The sequence below is a fragment of the Anser brachyrhynchus genome (genome assembly GCF_964034855.1).
Source record: "Anser brachyrhynchus genome assembly, chromosome: 6".
Taxonomy (NCBI): domain Eukaryota; kingdom Metazoa; phylum Chordata; class Aves; order Anseriformes; family Anatidae; genus Anser; species Anser brachyrhynchus.
Genome location: NC_137700.1, coordinates 9,749,317 through 9,767,163, shown reverse-complemented (window position 1 = coordinate 9,767,163; position 17,847 = coordinate 9,749,317). Strand labels below are relative to the sequence as shown.

At 40.0% G+C, this 17,847-nt stretch overlaps 1 protein-coding gene across 18 annotated transcripts in view; it reads left to right on the top strand.

Moving 5' to 3' along the window:
* The window catches only part of KCNMA1 (potassium calcium-activated channel subfamily M alpha 1), a 470,622-nt gene extending 453,081 nt beyond the window's left edge, over positions 1-17,541 (top strand). For 10 of the 18 annotated variants that reach the window (XM_080598330.1, XM_080598322.1, XM_080598332.1 and 7 more), the window contains 3 exons: positions 6,365-6,559; positions 7,658-7,776; positions 8,838-11,394. In XM_080598330.1, the coding sequence (XP_080454456.1) occupies positions 6,365-6,559; positions 7,658-7,776; positions 8,838-9,087 (564 nt within the window). In that variant the 3' untranslated portion in view covers positions 9,088-11,394. Of the gene's footprint in view, positions 1-6,364; positions 6,560-7,657; positions 7,777-8,837; positions 11,395-16,844 lie in introns of those variants that run through there. The other 8 variants (XM_080598315.1, XM_080598316.1, XM_080598321.1 and 5 more) reach the window with 4 other exon arrangements.
* The last annotated feature ends 306 nt before the right edge of the window (positions 17,542-17,847 follow it).

The following is a 17,847-nucleotide window of genomic DNA, read 5'->3' as shown; positions in this document are numbered from 1 at the left end:
TCGAAGCAATGTCCCCGAATGAATCTCTCTGCAGGCCATTTCCAGAGTCCTGGAAGAAGCTGGGTTAATTTTTCTGATCACCGCTGACATTTCCACAAAAAGACAGCAAAATGTTGTGTACACCATTGCTTTCTTGTGCAAACACACATAATGTAGATAATAGAGAGTCAGTAAGGAACGTATAGAACAATACTCTGTAGAAATTTCTACCTGGAACTCATCACATGATCCTCACAAGATTTTTAGTTATTGCCATCTTTCATTCACGTTTAGATTTTGACAACACGTCCCTCCATTTCTGTAATTCCTTTCTTCAACAGAGACCTTTTTCATACAATGGCACAGCTAAGTGGTCATGTTATATGTAGCGTGAAGCCAGAGAAGCGTGATAACAGGAATTGAAAATTCCAACCAAGAAAGAAAAAAAATCAAGAAGACAAGTTAAGGATCAGCCACTTAGAATTGGTCACTGTTCCATCTTTTGTTTCACCACATTGCTGATTTGTGGCAGTGTTATTTTCTCTTTCGTTCCTCAAAGGCCTAGTAAAGAGTTGGAAATGTAAAAATCTTCCTAACCCTCCAGAAAGTGTAAGATATGTGAGATGGTTTCCCTTTACTGTCCTTATTCTCATGGGAAGGATGTATGCTTCTTTCAACAGTTCTCCAAGGAAAGGAGCATTTCTCACGCAAACTAATTTACCTGCACTGTATTATCCCTGGTTTTCTAGAGTGCGCTCGGTTTTGGGGTCCATCATCTATATAGTGTGCCTAACTTCAACCCAGTAATGGCACACCAAACCCCAAATCCTATAAACTGTGAGATGTGCAGTTGTACATTCATCCTATTAGTTGCAGTCTGCAATGCAACTAGGTGGAATTCTGTCAGAAGAAAATTAATCACATTCTGCAGGCCTTTCCCAATTCATTTTGGGACAAGAAAATAGTTCACTATTCAGTCCACTTAGTGACTGAGTTTTATTGTTTCCTAATTTTTATAGCAAAGTTCCAATTTATGATCTCTGTCGATATCTCAGGAATGGCACTTCCTCATGTGTGCTAAAATACAAATGCACACTGCGTGAACTGCTTCATTAAGAATGAATCGCTTCTTACAGAAGTGGAGTTTTGCAGAAAAACAGGTGTCAGAAAGAGTAGAAAATAGAATAAGAGTAGACAGTGGCATACTACCCATTCACACAGTAGTCTTTCCAACATCCAGGTGATTTGAAACTTGAAGGAAGCTTATATGTAGAAAAAGAGGGACAAAATATGTATTGCACAGTAATCCTTTTCTATGAAGTGTCTATGCAGAGTTGTATCCTCAAATCACATTGCCAAGTATAATGTGTTGTTTAAAGTATTCAGTTATGGAATACCAATTCAACAGTATTAATCAGCGTTGAAAAAGTATTGTAGTATATGTAACTTTATTAATATAGGAATAGTGATTTAAACCCTACTCGCAAATCCCAGAAAACCTGTGGTCACTTACTGAATCAACTCTGAATGCTCGAAGTCATTACTTTTGTGTTATTGTTATTCCTGTACTTGATAGTATTAGACATTTGAAATTTGAAATTGTCTGATATTTTCCTAGATCAAAGGTAAAATGCGTAATTAAGCGTACTTCTCAAAAGGCCGCTTACAGGCTATCTACAGTTTGTCCTCTGCAGCAAAAGCAGAGTATCGCAAAGCCTGTGATTCGCACTGTGGCAGTTTGAAGATCACTGCTCAGAAGAGAGTAATGAGCTCAGAAACTGCACTGCCTTCTGATGACTTGGTAACAGTCATCTCTCCAGGCTTTAGCTGAAGTGCCTGATTGTACTCTGTGTGAAGACCACATGTGTGGTTCAAGTTTCAAGTGTAGCAGTGGCTATTGTTAAAGCACACCAGCTAGTCATTGTTATGTCTGTGAAGAGACATCTGCAGTCATCAGAGGCTTGAGCAATATAGTAATATTGGTTTTGTCATAACATATGCAAAAACAGGGAAGGAATATTTGTAGTCAGACTCAAGGTGGGGCCAGTCCTGGAAAGCAAAGTACATTTTCTTCACCAAAGTAATAACCAGGGGATTAGAAGCTTCTTTTAGACAATGTGGAAGTTGTTGTAAAGAGATTGTTTTCATCTAAACAAAACTTACATGACATAAGAGAAGCAAGGTGTTTGGTTTTCTGAGAAGGACTTTGTCCTTTTCTGGGTGATGTTGCGACAGTTATTTCAGAAAATCCAGTGCATGTGAGCAAACCAGTTTTATCAACACGCAGTACTTTCAAAGGCTTGCAGATCTGGCCTGAGAGCCAAAGCTTGCCTGTGTCTCCCTTTGGTGCCTAACCTAGGAAAACCAGAGAAGCTCTGGCAGGTTGGCATTCCTGTCATACACGCGGGCATTAGACCAGATAGCATCTGTGTTTCTCCCTTCCGATCTCCAGAACCAGACAGTAAAATTTAACAGCTGATATCCTAGAATGTATGTCCTTGTGCTAGATCTTCAGGTCTAGGCTTTTCTTTTATAACACAAAATCCTATTTCTCCATTTAAGCAAAAGCAGCAGAGTGGAAGAAAGTGAAACAGGTAAAAGCAACTTTTCAGTACATCCTGTATTCAATAGTTCTTCCCTCTTCAGAGTTCCTACAGTCTTATGTAGGAAGAAAATAAACTGGTGTAATCTATTATATGGGTATTGTGAAACACAAGACTCTTTTTGCGCGAGTCTGTTCAGGTGATTAGCAAACAGCATCATTTACCACAAAGTGCTTCAAACTTCTTTATATCTTGGACACTATTTTGAGAAGCAGTACACTGTCAAACACCATAAAACCCTTTTGTTTTTTTCTGCTCTTTATTCTGTCCTAAAGAACTGTTTAGTAACTGTTTAGTAACTGTTTAGTAAGTTACTGGTGTTAGCTCAGTCGTTCCCCATGTTTGGATATACGTTATCCATTCATCAGAATTCCTCCAACTGCAAAATAAAAGGGAGTTAAAACAATTGCATGAAAGAGATGGTAAAAAACAGCACGCAGTAGAGGAGGGGCCTTCCTAGAAGAAATCCATATTAAAAAACACCCTAGCAAACATTTAAAAAAATGGTGATATGACTTGGAAAATGACAATTTTAGAGTAATTATAAATGAAAAGAAAAGTGCTATTAAAGTTAAAGCAATGTTATTAAAAGATGTGCTAATTTTCAGTTAAATTTTCTGTAAAAGACCAATTAGTTTAAGAGGCTTGACAGCATTAACTGCAAAACATAAGCGCTCTAGTAATTATACTTTAAAAAATGATTGAACAAACAGGAAAGTGTCCCCGAAACATCAGAAAGAGCCACACAACAATTCGGACACATAGGCTAGGTGGCAGTGCTACCTCAGATATCTATGCCAGGATTTGCTTGCTGTTTACCCAGTTCTAGTGTCTATCATGCATTTCATTTTTTATTTTATCAAGCTGGTACCTATGTCATATTCGCATTGCAGACGCTGATTATAATGACACTATACAGATGTTCATTGTGGGGTACAGATAATGGCAGCCGCAAACAAGTCTGTCTTCAGCTCTGATTTTACAGCCAAGAAAAGGAAATCACTGCCATTACTGGAGAGTGCCGTGTTACTTTAAGCACAGCAGCACCTTTCCAAAGTCATTCTGTGGATTGCTTCCTTACAAGTACTGGCATATCCAGGCCATGTACCCTCCCACAGAGCAAGTACAAGATCACTCTCAAATTAATTTCAGTGTATTATTATTCCAAAGGAAATGGATATCAGCTAGTTCAGCTTTTCAGTGTTCTCCAGCTCCAAACTGGCAAGAGGCAGTGAAAGGAGTCTGATTGTTGTCACAATTGAAAGCAGGGGTGGATGGGTTTTTCCTGAGGAGCAGTAAATATTAGTACAGGAGGAAGCAACCCTATTTAGCAAAAGATGCCAAGAGACCACTTCCTCCTCACCCATCCTTTCTTGGTAACGTCTGGGCATTTTCCGGTCAGTTGCAACGCCAACACAGTCCATCCTGAAAGCTGTAATCTTTTCACTCATTGATGGCAAACAAACAAAACCATCATTTGGCTGCACTCATCCATCTGATTAAATGGTGGCATCCACATCAGTCAGGCGAGAAACCCAAAGGAAGCCATTGTTCCAAGAGAAATGGTGTCTCCTTTGCTAATAAGTGTCGTAGCTTTGCCTCAACATTTTTCTAGCAGTGGGAGGCCCTTCTCGGGTGACAGCATTCAGTTGCATTGACAATAGACCTGATTCGTTTCTCATTTGCATCAGTTTCATAGTAGTGTATGGCTCCCAGAGTTACTCCTGGTTGGCATATTCTGACATAAGTCAGAACTGGGCCTATTTTTGTCCTAAGTGGGTTGCGGCGGTGGGGAGGGGGGGGTGTTCAATTTTATTTTATGTTGTTTTAGTTTATTTTATTGGTGCCAGTAAGTTTGTGACTGGTGCCTGACCTGATAAGTTGTTGTACCACTGCTTTCATTTACAAGTTTAATATGAGATCTATAATAAACTGAGTAATACAGCCCCAGTATAATGTGGAGTGGGAAGTGTTGCCAAAAAGGGCACCTGTGAATCCCACCTCAGTGACATTGAGGAACAAGTAATTAATTGAAGAATAAACAGTCACACCAGGTTGTCTGGTCTCTCACCTATTAAACGTCACATAATCACTCCAGACTTACAGTCTCGCAAGGGGTCACAATGATTTTTCCATATGTTTAGAAAGGTTTGAATTACACTTGAATGGTTACACAGCCCATCCACATATGTAAGAGCTGTTTAGAGAATAGCTGTTGTTCTAGACCGATTCCTCCTGAACCCCAGGTAATGTCACACTACTCTTCACAGTACACTTCGTATTTGAAAATACATACTGCCTTATCCAGGGTAATTTAAACATTTGGAGCTAATGGGATGCAAAGATTTGCTTTAGGACTTGCATAACAGTAACAGTATTTTCCTCTCATTCTAATGTTGTCGAGAGGGGAATGGCATATATGGCTATGGAAATAAGCAGAGGTGCCTGAAGTTTTGAAACTTCAGTGTAACGGTGAAAACCATTGCCGTGTAGAATTCATGTTCGCCTGTTTTATCTGTCATACCAAGGAAACAATGACACTGAAGTTTCATTATGCAAAGAAAGGCTATCAAAGTAACATGGATAGGGAGTCTGGTCTGCATTTTTATCTCAGGATAAAACATTTCAGTCTGTACCTCAGTTTACCCATGTATTAAAGAAAATTGCACTATATGGATAGAGCAATGAATGTCGTTGGAAAAGGTTATCGAGGTATTTGGATAACAAGTGCTCTTTGAGAGTGCAGTATCCTTTTTCACGTGGTCGGAGTGGATTTGTTCCAAGTTCTAAGTTCAATAAAAGTCATAAGTGTAGTAATGTGAATCCCGTGTACTCTACAGCTAGCTCATTTTCTTCTCACACGTTCTCCACACTCACAAAGCTTCTGAAAACCCACACATTGGTGTCGGCGTAAGCGATGGTGTCTCCTTTTTCTGTTGATCATTATTTTTTTTCCCAGTATGTAACACTGCAGATACCTAACTGCGTCTCTCTGAACTATACCAGTATACTTTCAAGTGAACTTGAAAGTCATTCATCTGGCATTAAATTAATATTTAAAATGCCCATTGTTTGCCTGACAGACCAGCAATGGTACAGATGCTGGCAAAATGTCAGTGTGGAGTAAATCTTTCCTAATAAACCACTCTTACCCTATACCCTAGAGTTTTTTAAAAGGACGACCAGGATCCCAAACTCATCATACATTTATCTGGAATGAACTCGAGATGTTTAATTGATACACGCTTATGTCTGAACACTGTCAAGTCTCGTAATAAGATGTTTAGTACAATACCTCGGTTAGACTGCTAGAGTCCAGCCGCAGTAATAAGTAATGACATTTGCAGCACAAAGGCAGCTCCCCAACGAATTGGTGACAAGAGGAAAGAGGCAATCTAGCCTGCGTAAGCTGTAAATGTGGTCTGAATTTTACAATTACATGTCCTAAAGCCCATTATTAGACATGAAGGCAATGAGAAGGAAAGCAGTCATCGCATCACTACTAACACCAATTATAGGAAACATAAATCATTCAAATTTTTGTACTTTAACAAAAATCAGCCTGAATTGGTGTTTAAAAGGAAGGATCTAGTATAGGAGCCTAATGGGATAGAAGCAAATAGAGTAATTGGAGGCTGCTGTCTTTTCACTTTCTATATAAAATTATTTGAAGAGACAGCCAAGAACTTTAAACAGCAGAAACCCAGAAAAGTTGTAATTTGGATGTCTTCGGTTGTGACTTTAATGGTATTTGCCTAAAGAGCTTTCTTTTATCTCGGCAGACATACTTCAATGACAATATCCTCACACTGATACGGACATTGGTAACAGGAGGAGCCACACCGGAGCTGGAAGCACTGATTGCCGAGGAAAATGCATTGAGAGGAGGTTACAGCACACCACAGACACTTGCAAACAGGGACAGGTGTCGAGTTGCTCAGTTGGCTTTGTATGACGGGCCATTTGCAGACCTAGGGGTAAGATCACAACAGAGAGGTAGGACCAAAGCCGGTCCCGTGGTCTATGTGTTGTGTCTGAGACCGAATCAAAAATCTATTCTAATTGGTGCATCATTCTGATTATTCGGTTCAAATGTTTTGGATGGTTTGAAACTTTACTACGCAGCTGTCAGGTTTGCTCTTACGCTTTTTAAGAAGCTACATTACCTCCTAGTGTACTTTCCTGAGTATTTCAAGCAGAGTCAAAAAAAAGAAAAGCTTGGCTGTTCCTAGATGTCATCTAAAGAGATGGATGAGCCAATTTGGAGGAAAGAACCCTCCTAATCATAATGCGCTGTAAACATGAGCAATATGTACACCCTCATCAGGTTTTGATAAGTTTATTTAGTTTTTGCACAGAGCTTTCAGTTCTCAGTTAAAATATACGTATTAGCCTGGGAACCAAGCTGCAAGGTTTGGTTTCTGCTATGGATGAACTATACTGAAAGCCTAATTTTCCGACATTCTTACTCCACTATCCTAAGAGAAAAGCTAAAAAGTAATTAGTTAAAAACTAATGTGTTTTGCTAGTCAAAGCAATTATTTGATATCATTTATGAAATATGGCATACATATCAGCATTTTTTTAAAGTGGGAGAGGTTTTAGTATCCTTTTAACTCCTCAGATCCCTTATTTCAGTTGTCTTTGTCGGCGATTTTATTTGTCAAGATGACAGTACAGCTACTGCCAAAAAGAGTCAAAACTATGAATAATAGTAGGACAACAGAGAATATAATGTGTAGAATTATGCCTCGTTTGATATCCAAATTGCATTTCCATCCGAAAGCAAGTAATTCACTCTTACTACTATGGTAACTTTTCACGGACCAAGGCTGTCAAAAATAATGATCATTTTATATATTTGTTTTTATGTGAAATGAAATGTGTAGTTTATTCATTGTCTTGGGTAACGAAATTCATATTAAAAACAGGCTGTCTATACATTGTCGGTTTTGTAGAAGATCCTACTGAAAATCCACTGCACTGTCATGGTTTTGAACGAGAAAAGAGCAAAAAAGTGCTGTTCTCTTGTTTCTCTTTACCTCCTTTTTTTTTTTTTTTTTTTTCAACCCTAGGATGGAGGTTGTTACGGAGATCTATTTTGTAAAGCACTGAAAACGTACAATATGCTTTGCTTTGGAATTTATCGATTAAGGGATGCACATCTAAGCACTCCCAGCCAATGCACTAAACGGTAAGTCCAGTCCACCAAAGGAGTTGCATCCGTATGGATTTGGACAAAGTGGGTAGAAGTAGGAATCAGTGTAGGTTGACACTGTACCTGGGATTAGTGGTCAGAATAATAAGAGACTCCCGTCCCTGAGGCAGCCAAGCCAGATCTCTTTCCAGCACCGAATGCATTTGAAAACAAACCAACAAACGAAAAAAGAAGTGAGCTTTGTGGTTTGTATTCATTTCTTGCCCATACCAAAAATTCCTATTGCTTTGAGCATGTACAATGCTTTTTGCATGAAAGATGTTAGCATTGGGCTCTTTCCTACACTTCAAAGAGGATTGGTTGAAAGTGGTGGAATCTTGAAATTGAGAAATGTGTATGTGAGGCCTGTGATATATATTAGCAATGTTGGATCCTTGTACGTGTGGATTTCTCTTTATAAATGCTTGGTGACGTCACGAATCCACAGGTGGAATGGAAAAAAAATAAAGTGAAAATAAATTAACCTCACTGCGACCTTCCTGATATACTTGTGTTAGGTACAGTCATAAGCCAGACAAATAATTGTATTCTTTGCTCAGGTGACAGTATTTAAATATTTAATAAACATACAGTAAATATATATTTGAACCTGCTTGAAAATGACATTGCTGGTAGGTCTGTTTTTGCTTTTTATCAATATGGGAATCTGTTTGCTAGAGCCACTGCATTCCAGTGCAGCTAGAGATAGGAGGGTGAACTGTATGCTGTATTCTCTGAAAAATCATGATGCAGTTCCCTTGGAGAACATCCTACTCAGTATGTCTGTCCCACTCAACAAACATCCAGAAAGTGATATCTAACATGAGATGGCACCAAATAATTGGTAATATGTCAGCTAAAATCAGGTATATATTGAAGAAACAGAAAGGCAGAAATCTGGATAAGTGTTCAAGAGGTAACATCTCTAGAATAATTTTTTAGGTGAGATCTAAACCTTCTTTCTTTCTTTCTTTCTTTCTTTCTTTCTTTCTTTCTTTCTTTCTTTCTTTCTTTCTTTCTTTCTTTCTTTCTTTCTTTCTTTTTTTATGTCTTTCCAGTTACGTTATCACAAACCCACCGTACGAGTTTGAGCTTGTGCCGACAGACTTGATCTTCTGTTTGATGCAATTTGACCACAACGCCGGCCAGTCCCGAGCCAGTCTTTCTCATTCCTCCCATTCCTCCTATTCTTCCAGCAAGAAGAGCTCATCTGTTCACTCCATCCCATCCACAGCAAACCGACCGAACCGCACCAAGACCAGGGATTCCCGGGAAAAACAGAAGTACGTGCAGGAAGATAGACTTTGATGTGTGTACCTGCTCCCACTGTGTGTGAAACTTGCATTCACCACTCATTCTCCCCAGTTAATGTGTCCAACAGTAACGTTCCCCGTTTTGCCATGGAGCTCTCCCTTTTTGTACACATTTTTTGCATATGTATGACAGTGTGCATGAGATTGTCATTTTTATTTCACCACCATAAAACCCTTAAGCACAACAGCAACAAAGCAGACGGACCAAAAAGTTATTTATGATGCTAGGGGAGATAAAAATTCTAAAACCCATAGGCACACTGAAAACTTAAATAACTCACTGCAGTTACTCTACGTATCAAAAAACAGAGTGTATTTAATGTCAACACTTTTGATGTTAGAGTTACACAAAGGAAGTCATTAGCACAGAAGCGTTGATGTATGTTGCGGTAGGTTTTTATAATCGTATTTACAGGAGTTGCCACATGTAGTTGAAGCTTACAAAACTAACCAGCTGCAAAACAACAACAACAGCAAAAACACTAATTTTTCACTCTCAAAGCTTATATTGTATAGGGCTTACACTCTTTGTATAGATTATTGCTACGCACCTGCTTTATACCAAAGCGACATCAGGGACAAAGTTGCTCGTTTTAGGTTATTCTCTGAAATACGAGCCTTTTGGAGATAGTGGTTTTTTTACCCTTTAATCCTGAAATTGTCTGGGAATGAAGTTGTCAAACTCCAATGGTTTAATTTCAATTTAGAAAGAGTCTAATTGCATATTAAATTATTATTCTATTTATACGGCCACAGAAATAGCTATATTTTCTTTCACTTTTGACATTTGGGATAAAAAGCCATATGTATCATAAATATCAGACGTAAGTCAATAAAAACTGCCTTGCTGGGACTTTTGCATCTTTAAAAGGTGAATTAGTCACCTTATGTATAGAATAAATAATGTTCAGAAAAGAGCAAGCATTTTTCTGCATTTAAGTATTAGTTCTCGGGGGACTTTATTCCTTTCCCCAGATGGTAGTTTAGTGTTTCCTAGTTAGAGCGATGGTATAAATCTTCCAACGAGAGTCCTGATACGCAAGGACCCTCTGGAAATCCCAGGCAATGTTCCAGCTGTTTTTTTATAACAGGGGTGTGCCAGTACACGTTAAGCAGGAACACGAGGGAAGACAACAGAGCGCCTTTGAGATCTGAGAGGTTCCTCTCCCAATTGGAAAGAAAAGGTGCTGCACCCTAGATGGCTAACGAGCAGAACAAGAGGGCCGGGGTGAAAACATTCACTATGCCGAGGCATCATGTTCTAGGCACATGCCAGAGTCTGGTTGTTGCATATTCTCAGCAATTACTCATCCAGCCAGAGATTGTGTCAAGGAGGTAAATGAAGTAGTGGAAAGGAATCTATCCTAGACAGCCACAAAAAGGATACTCGAGGCCTAGAGTTTAATGTCAAATGCCAACGTTCCAAAATATATAGAAATAGTTCTAGGCCATGTGAAGAGGTGCCCAGGGTAACAGGTAGGAAGGCCGGGAGAAACACGCCACATCGCTACCCAGCAAGAAAGCATGCAGGGGGAAAATAAGTACTTTGACGCGGGAGCGATGAGCATTGTAACAGCCAACCCAGACAAGGTGCTTTTATGGTTAGTGTCGTTTTCTACCTTCCCCTTCCCCAAGCATGATAAGTTTGAAGAATTGCTTGCTGTGTGATTTGACAAAGAAGCCAAGCACTTTTACTGACAAAACCTGGAACCACCTAAGCGGGCTACGGAGAGTGCCACCGTGCAGTGTTAAGCACGATTGGAATGCAGTATATACGTATGTGTGCATTCAAACGCATCTGTAACTTCTGTCAGTGAAATATGAGGCAAATTTTGGTCGCTCCCCCCCCCCAAACGAGTATATTACAGTTGCTCTTGATCATAAAGACACATTCGTGTGTTTCTTCATTCAAAGAAAGTTATCGTGTTTTGCCCCGAGAATATTTATGACTACAAGGATGTGCCAGTTAAAGTGCTCAACAGGAAATATGACAGTTTAAAAGCATTGTAAAACTTACATAGCTTACTTCTTTTTCTAAAGTGCAACAAGGATGAATAGAATGGGCCAAGGTATGATAATTAATGGTTCTGCATGACCTAGCAACTGCTGTGGGTTTCCTTCTATAACTTTGTCCTTGTGAAAACCTGTGAGATTAAAAAAAAAAAAAAAAAAAAAAAAAAGTAGTTACAAACTTTATGCAGTTATTGGCTTGTATGTTTGGGTGTTTGTTTGTTGTTTTTTTTTGCCTTTTTTTCCCTTCAAACCGGAAGTAAAACTGGCTGCTGCTGCTGCTGTTGCTCAATCCTGTTTTATTTTTGATCCTCTCATCTGCTTGCCTTTCTAATTGCACGTGTCCTCTCGTAAACACCCAGGTTCCTGCCCAATGAAGACGCCTACCCCAGTGCAGACATTATTGTAATTTCCCATTCCTCATTCTAGCCCCGTTCCTCCCCTCCCTGCTATCCCGTCCCTCGTGTATGCACATGAGCATCTTTTTATGTTGGTGATATTGACGGAAAATACTGGAGAGCAGTTATGCATTTTGGAGGAATGCTAATGGCTTTGACACCAAAATGCTTTTCCATTAATGTTTTATCTGTATTCCATTTAGTAGAGGAAGGAAGAGTGTTAATACGTAGCCACTTGTCACATACTAAATAATAATGATTTTACCAAAAAATGGTGTTTGTATAACAGTGCAACTCAAATAAGAAAAAACATAAACAGTCTGCATTAGAGAAACAGTTTGTCTATTTTGTGAGCAACAGAAGAGAAATATCTAATATCTGAAGTCTTCAGATCATATCGAAGTTATTTTCCTCTGTCCTCTGACCTTAAGTCTGCAGGACGAAAGTTGTGGCTTTCAGTTATGCCTTGAGCAATTTTCACCATTAAGTGACCCAATAGTTCCTTTCAGTGACAATGTTCTGATACAGAAATAGTAAGGACTTTGGAAGGTCGGTCATTAAACGTAGAGGAACAGTAAAGTTTTATACTGGAAAATACTAAGAAATCTCCTGTTTGTTCAGACATCTATCCCAAATCAAACATTCCTAGTAGCTACCCTTGATAGTTGTGAAAGTGGAAAAACTGCACTATTACCGATGTCAACAGATGACAAATGAGAGTCTTAAATGGAGGTCCTGCAACTTATCTCAGTCCCAGCATGGTTTCTACAATGGAAACTAGGATTGTAAGTGACTTTGTGGATCTGTATGTTGACACAAAATAGTATCTTGCACACCCGCAGGCTCTCGGCACGGGTTCCCACTGACCTAAACCAGCAGAGTCAGACATTTTCCAGTGAAATCCCCTTGTCAAAGTAGGGAGTTTGCCACTTGAAAAAATGGAAAAGAAAAAAAAAAAAAAGAAAAAAACAAGAGGAAGTCCAGAATAGCATTTCTGTCCCAAATCTTTAACTGTCTCAGAGCAAAATAAAGGCCTGCCCAGAAGGTAAGAATAGTTTCCTTTTTTTTCCTCTATCCCTGCAAATTACTTCCTGCCTACTTCAAGTGAGATATGCATCTGCGAAACCAAGAATCACTAAGAGAGCAGAGGAACTTTCATTTAATTATTCTCAGATGGGAAGAAACAGCAGAGGAGAGTTTTCAGCCTAGTTTTAAACACACTACCCATTTGGGGGCAGGGGCTACCCAAACACAAGGCCACGCATGCAGTTGAGATGGAGGTGTCACAAAAAGAAAAAAAAATAGAATCCTTGTTTAAAGGATTGTAAACTAACCAGGAATTGTGGTGAGAATACAGATTTAATAAAACTTTGCAGCATGTTTAGCCGGGACTTTCTGTGCCTCTGCTCAGACGAGAGGGTGTTTCACACTGACACTTATTCAAACATGATTGCTCAGGCCAGAATTTTTAAAGCACCAGAGCAATAAATTTGTTCAGGAAAAGTGTGGGAGTCCAACGGAAGTTGATGAAATGTCAATTTTGATCATTGTACGATTAATCATTGATATATGTTGATGCCGCAGGGAAGTCCTACACAGGATAGTAGTACCTATTTATTTGCAATACAAGTATGAAGCCCTGTAGACCCCCACAGATGCATTCAGGCACTGATAGCCCGTTAGAAACACAAGCGCACGTTTGAGAGGAAGTAAATGTTTTCCGCTTCGTGATACTTGAAGGTACCTAGCTGTTCCAACATCTCCCAAGTGATGTCAAAAACAAACCCGTCAAGTAGAGTAAGATCAGGGACTCTCTGGAAGAGCTCTGTTTGAAAAATAGGAAAAAAAGGCTCGTTCTCTCTGTAACACAGAAACGCATATGGTAAGGATCAATATCCATGTGCCAGAAAGGAGAGAAACAGACAGAACGTGACAGAGAACCACCACTATTTTGGAGGAGAAACCAGTATGTGAAGACCTGGAAATTTTTTTGTCTGGACAGATTTAAAGGAAGAAGGCTGTGGTTTTGTTGGTGTAATTGTTTATGGTTAGTAAGAGACCTAAAGCTCTGCACCTAGACTTTGGAAGACTGAAAACATAGTAAGGAAAATATGGAAAACCGTGTGAGGGATCAAAGAAGGGCATTTAGTAACTGAGAGCAAAACACACCAGTGGCCCAAAGTGAAGATGGGGAGTGTCAGTCACCTCCCATTTCAAAGTGTAGAGGGCAATGGACAGAACAGGCGTTTTGAACAGCAGAAAAGAGCTGAGACAGGTGTAAAGCCGGGTCCAAGCATAGATGCTGGAGATGATAATTCCCGGATCAAGGTCTCACCTAAAAACAAAATGTAACCAGCCAAAGAAAGGAGAATCTACAGGTTTCTGCACTTAACTAATTATCGTCCGTATTAATTACTTGCCAAGCGAAGGCAGAAAGAGACTTGATGATGTCAATTTGTGAAGATCAGCTCTCTGACATGAGTTTTATTGTAAAGAGTAACACATAAAGAAGTGGCTTGCGGTACACATTCCAGGGAAAGCAGGGGCAATGGAATCACTATTCGCTCGCCACACTTCATCCCAGATCCATAGTACTAGCACCGTTCTTCCCTTTCTTGTTCTAGAGATCGCAATAACTTGCAGCAAGTTCTGTTGGCAAGGAAAGTTTGTGCACCGTATGGTAAAAAATAATCTAGAGATAAAAGTTCACGGCGCTTAACTCGCCTCAAAATCATTTTAAACACAACCCATTAGAAAACTGTTAGTTTGAAATTGTTTATGTGATCTCTCAAGGCTTTTAAAATATGATAACCATCACACTTTACACCTCTCGGAAAGGTTAGTTTAATCGTAGATCACATAAAATTGGTTTCCACAAATGCATAATGGTTCATGTGTCACACTCAAACTAAATGGTTTTTTAAATGGAGCCGAAATTATTTTGATGTGTACACATTCCCAAAATTTTTTTTCCTACAACCTTTCCTAAACCAGCCCCCATCAGGAGCTGTTCCCTTAAAGTCTCATTAATAATTCAGATGTTCTGATGACTTTAAAAGATCTATGGAATCAAGGCCTGCCCCCCCCCCCCCTTTTTTTTAGCTCCCTGACAAAAAGATAAATGAATGTAGAAAGAAGCAGTAGGAGTCTGGCAAGCTGTAGATCATCTCCGAACAGATTGTAACTTTATCATTGTGTCAGGAAGAATAATTTAAAGCACTTAATCAGTTAGCTTCGGTGTGCGGGATGTAACATTATGAATTCCTATCGTCCAATCTGTTCAAATCAAAGGGAACTTAATTTTAATAGGTAAGAGAGAGAGAGATGGGAGAAGAAACAACATCCCGACTCAGGCAACTGTAAGCAGGCAGGAAAACATGTACCCTAATCTGAAGTGAGTGGGATAGTGTAGAAAGAAGAAAAATCTAGTTTTGAGTATAGGAATAGAAATGCAGCAAATCTGCCTGCCCTCAATAAACAACCCCTAATAATTGATATAACTTCTTTCTCTAATTTTTTTTTTTATATTGTTATAATAGCATAAGCACAGGTGACAAATATATCAGTAAAAAAGAGGGATTAAGCCCTCATGAGTTTGGGGTTTGGTGCTTGCATTGCAAGTAGACACCTTAAATACGTAGGAGGTTTCATTGCCTAAATTTCATATTCACCAGAGTGACTGAGAAAGTCAGTAAGTCGGTAAATCCATGCAGCTCTTCAGAGCCCTGACCTTTGAAGCTAGTCGCTTATTTTTAATGCATCTGCGCTCAGATGGTTGTCCCTCACTCTTCCCGGTCTTCCTATTTCTGTTCTTGGCCTCACCTCCCAAGCTTTTGTGCTTGGTCTGAGGTGGATTTAGTTGTGTGCGTGTGTTGTTGCGTTCGGTTTGGTTGTTGTCATTTTGTGTTTCGTTTGTAAATGAGCACCCCACCCATTCCCGCCCCGATTCCAGCCAGGATACAGCAGCATTTCAGGGGTAAGCAGAAGTGCTAGTTTGTATCATACGGTGAGAAAGCAAGGCCTCCAAAGCTATTTGGGTTCCCCATTGGGATGAGCAGCAGTGTATAAATGTAAGCGCAGCAGCTCTGTGGTGGCTCACGTTAAACATGGCATGCAGCAATGGAAATGCCACCGCTGCAGAATCGCATCTGTAGAACCACGTGAGCTCATTGCTCTGCACACCCACCTCTGGAAATGAGGGACAGAGAGAGGTGGGAGAGTGGAGAGCCTCCTCACAAATCCGTGTCAAAGCACAAGCATGCAAGGACTGTAAGCCACAAAAAGAGGAGCCATTTCCAAGTCCTTGTATGGAGCTATCCTGCCAAGTTCCTTATCTGTCAGTTAGAAATTATACCAGTACTTGCTCTCTGAAGTGCATAAGAAAATCATGGTGATTTTGTTTTTTTCCGCTGTGAATTTTGAGAAGTTTTTGTCCACACCTGCTTATGAACAATGCAGGACGGCAGCCGCAAGCCTAAGCAGTGAGGTTGTAGCTGCAGTATTACAGCCTCTCAGCAGCCACCCTCCTTCCCACATTGCTCCCAGCCCACCCCAGATCAGTATCGTAAAATTCCTCCTATGATCAGGCTCTGCCGAAAGATATGAAAGAAGCAGGGTCCCCTCTGATATTCCTGTAAGGACGTTCTCACTTCCTTTGCCTTGCTGTCACGCATCACTACCAATCCATTCAGGCGTGACACCCCACTACAGTCTCCCGCAGCATCAGGTAGGTCACACACCATCCCAGACCCGAGGGACTGGCAGCCGGGCGGCTGAGTCACAGCCATCCCTGGCAGGATTGTGTCCCTCTGGCCACAAGAGCTGTGGGACACCCTGCGGGTCTTCATTGTGCATGAGAGCGAGCACCTGCAGCTGAAACAGTTCAGAGACGTCTTTGACTTTTGGGGTACTTCTCTGTATAGGACTCACATGCTCTTTCCTACATCACCCTTACTCCATCCGCTCTCCCTGGCTTCTCAGTGTAACCCTTTATTTTTAGCATTAGTTCAAAAAAGGGATCAGATGACGTTCACCTGAGCATGAAAAAAAATAAGTACAAAAGCTGTCACGTCCAACAAACAAACTGCCAGTTTTTTTTTAACTTCTATCAAATATGCCAACACGTCATGTTCCGTCTATAAAAAGTATTTTCAGAGGCATTAATCTAATGCACTGTACCACTAGTAATTAGTCAAAGTCACCTTCTATTGATTGCCCTTTCTCTATAGACTTTACTGACTGCTACCCCCTCCCCTTGTTATGGTGTCTGTGTGTCTGTGTGCTTCACTAATGAGAAATTCTCATTTTCCCTCCTTATTCTGTCTCTACCCACTTTGCTCCCTAGCAGAAAAGAAATGGTTTACAGATGAGCCGGATAATGCCTATCCCAGAAACATTCAAATCAAGCCCATGAGCACTCACATGGCCAATCAGATCAATCAATACAAATCCACAAGCAGCTTGATACCACCGATCAGAGAAGTTGAAGACGAATGTTGACTCCTTCAAGGCCAGAACTAATTTTTTAAAGCCCGACAAACTTCATGAACGGTGACGTGACATTTATTCCTCTTACATGCCGAACCACTGACGGAGAAGTTACGAAGGGCAAGCGTAATGGGGAAACAAAGTAGACAGATCTTTGTTTGTCTGCCTTTAATATTGCTTCCATGTATTTTGGAAACTTTCAGTTTTAAATGAACATAATCAGAACTAGTCATGTATAGCCTCTAGCAGTTTAAATTATATTTCTTTATTAGGAAAAATATATATTTTTTTCTTTTTTTCTTCATTGTAAAGTATTTTCCCTTTCAAAAACTGCAGATGTGGCCGGACTCCTAAGACAGGAAATAATAATCAAAAACACCACACCCCAGTCTTCGGCCTAAAGGAGGATGATGGTCACAGTTATAAGGCTATATAATCCAGGGAGACAAAAGAGATATTTACAAAAAGGAAATAAGTGAAGGCCCAACTTGTATTGTAGTAAACCCCAAAAAAAAGGAAGGGAAAAAAAAAAAAAAAAAGGAAGAAAAAAAGAACAGTCCACAACATGTTTCTTTACGGAAGGATGTGTATTTTGCTCAGCATTGACACCAGCTCTTAATAAACTGAACCTATTTATTTTCAAAGGTGAAAGTCATATTTTTGTACACATAACACTCTTGAGACATTATTGGTTTTATTACCATATGCAACTCACCCTCATTGCCAGTGACATGCAAGTCCAACCACCCCACGCACTGTAGTGCCCCAGCAGAAGCCCCGCATCCTCAATAGCCCTCCGCGATGTCAAGTGTACTGTGGAACATCACCACCACAAGCCGAGGGACACGTAGGCAGGGCGC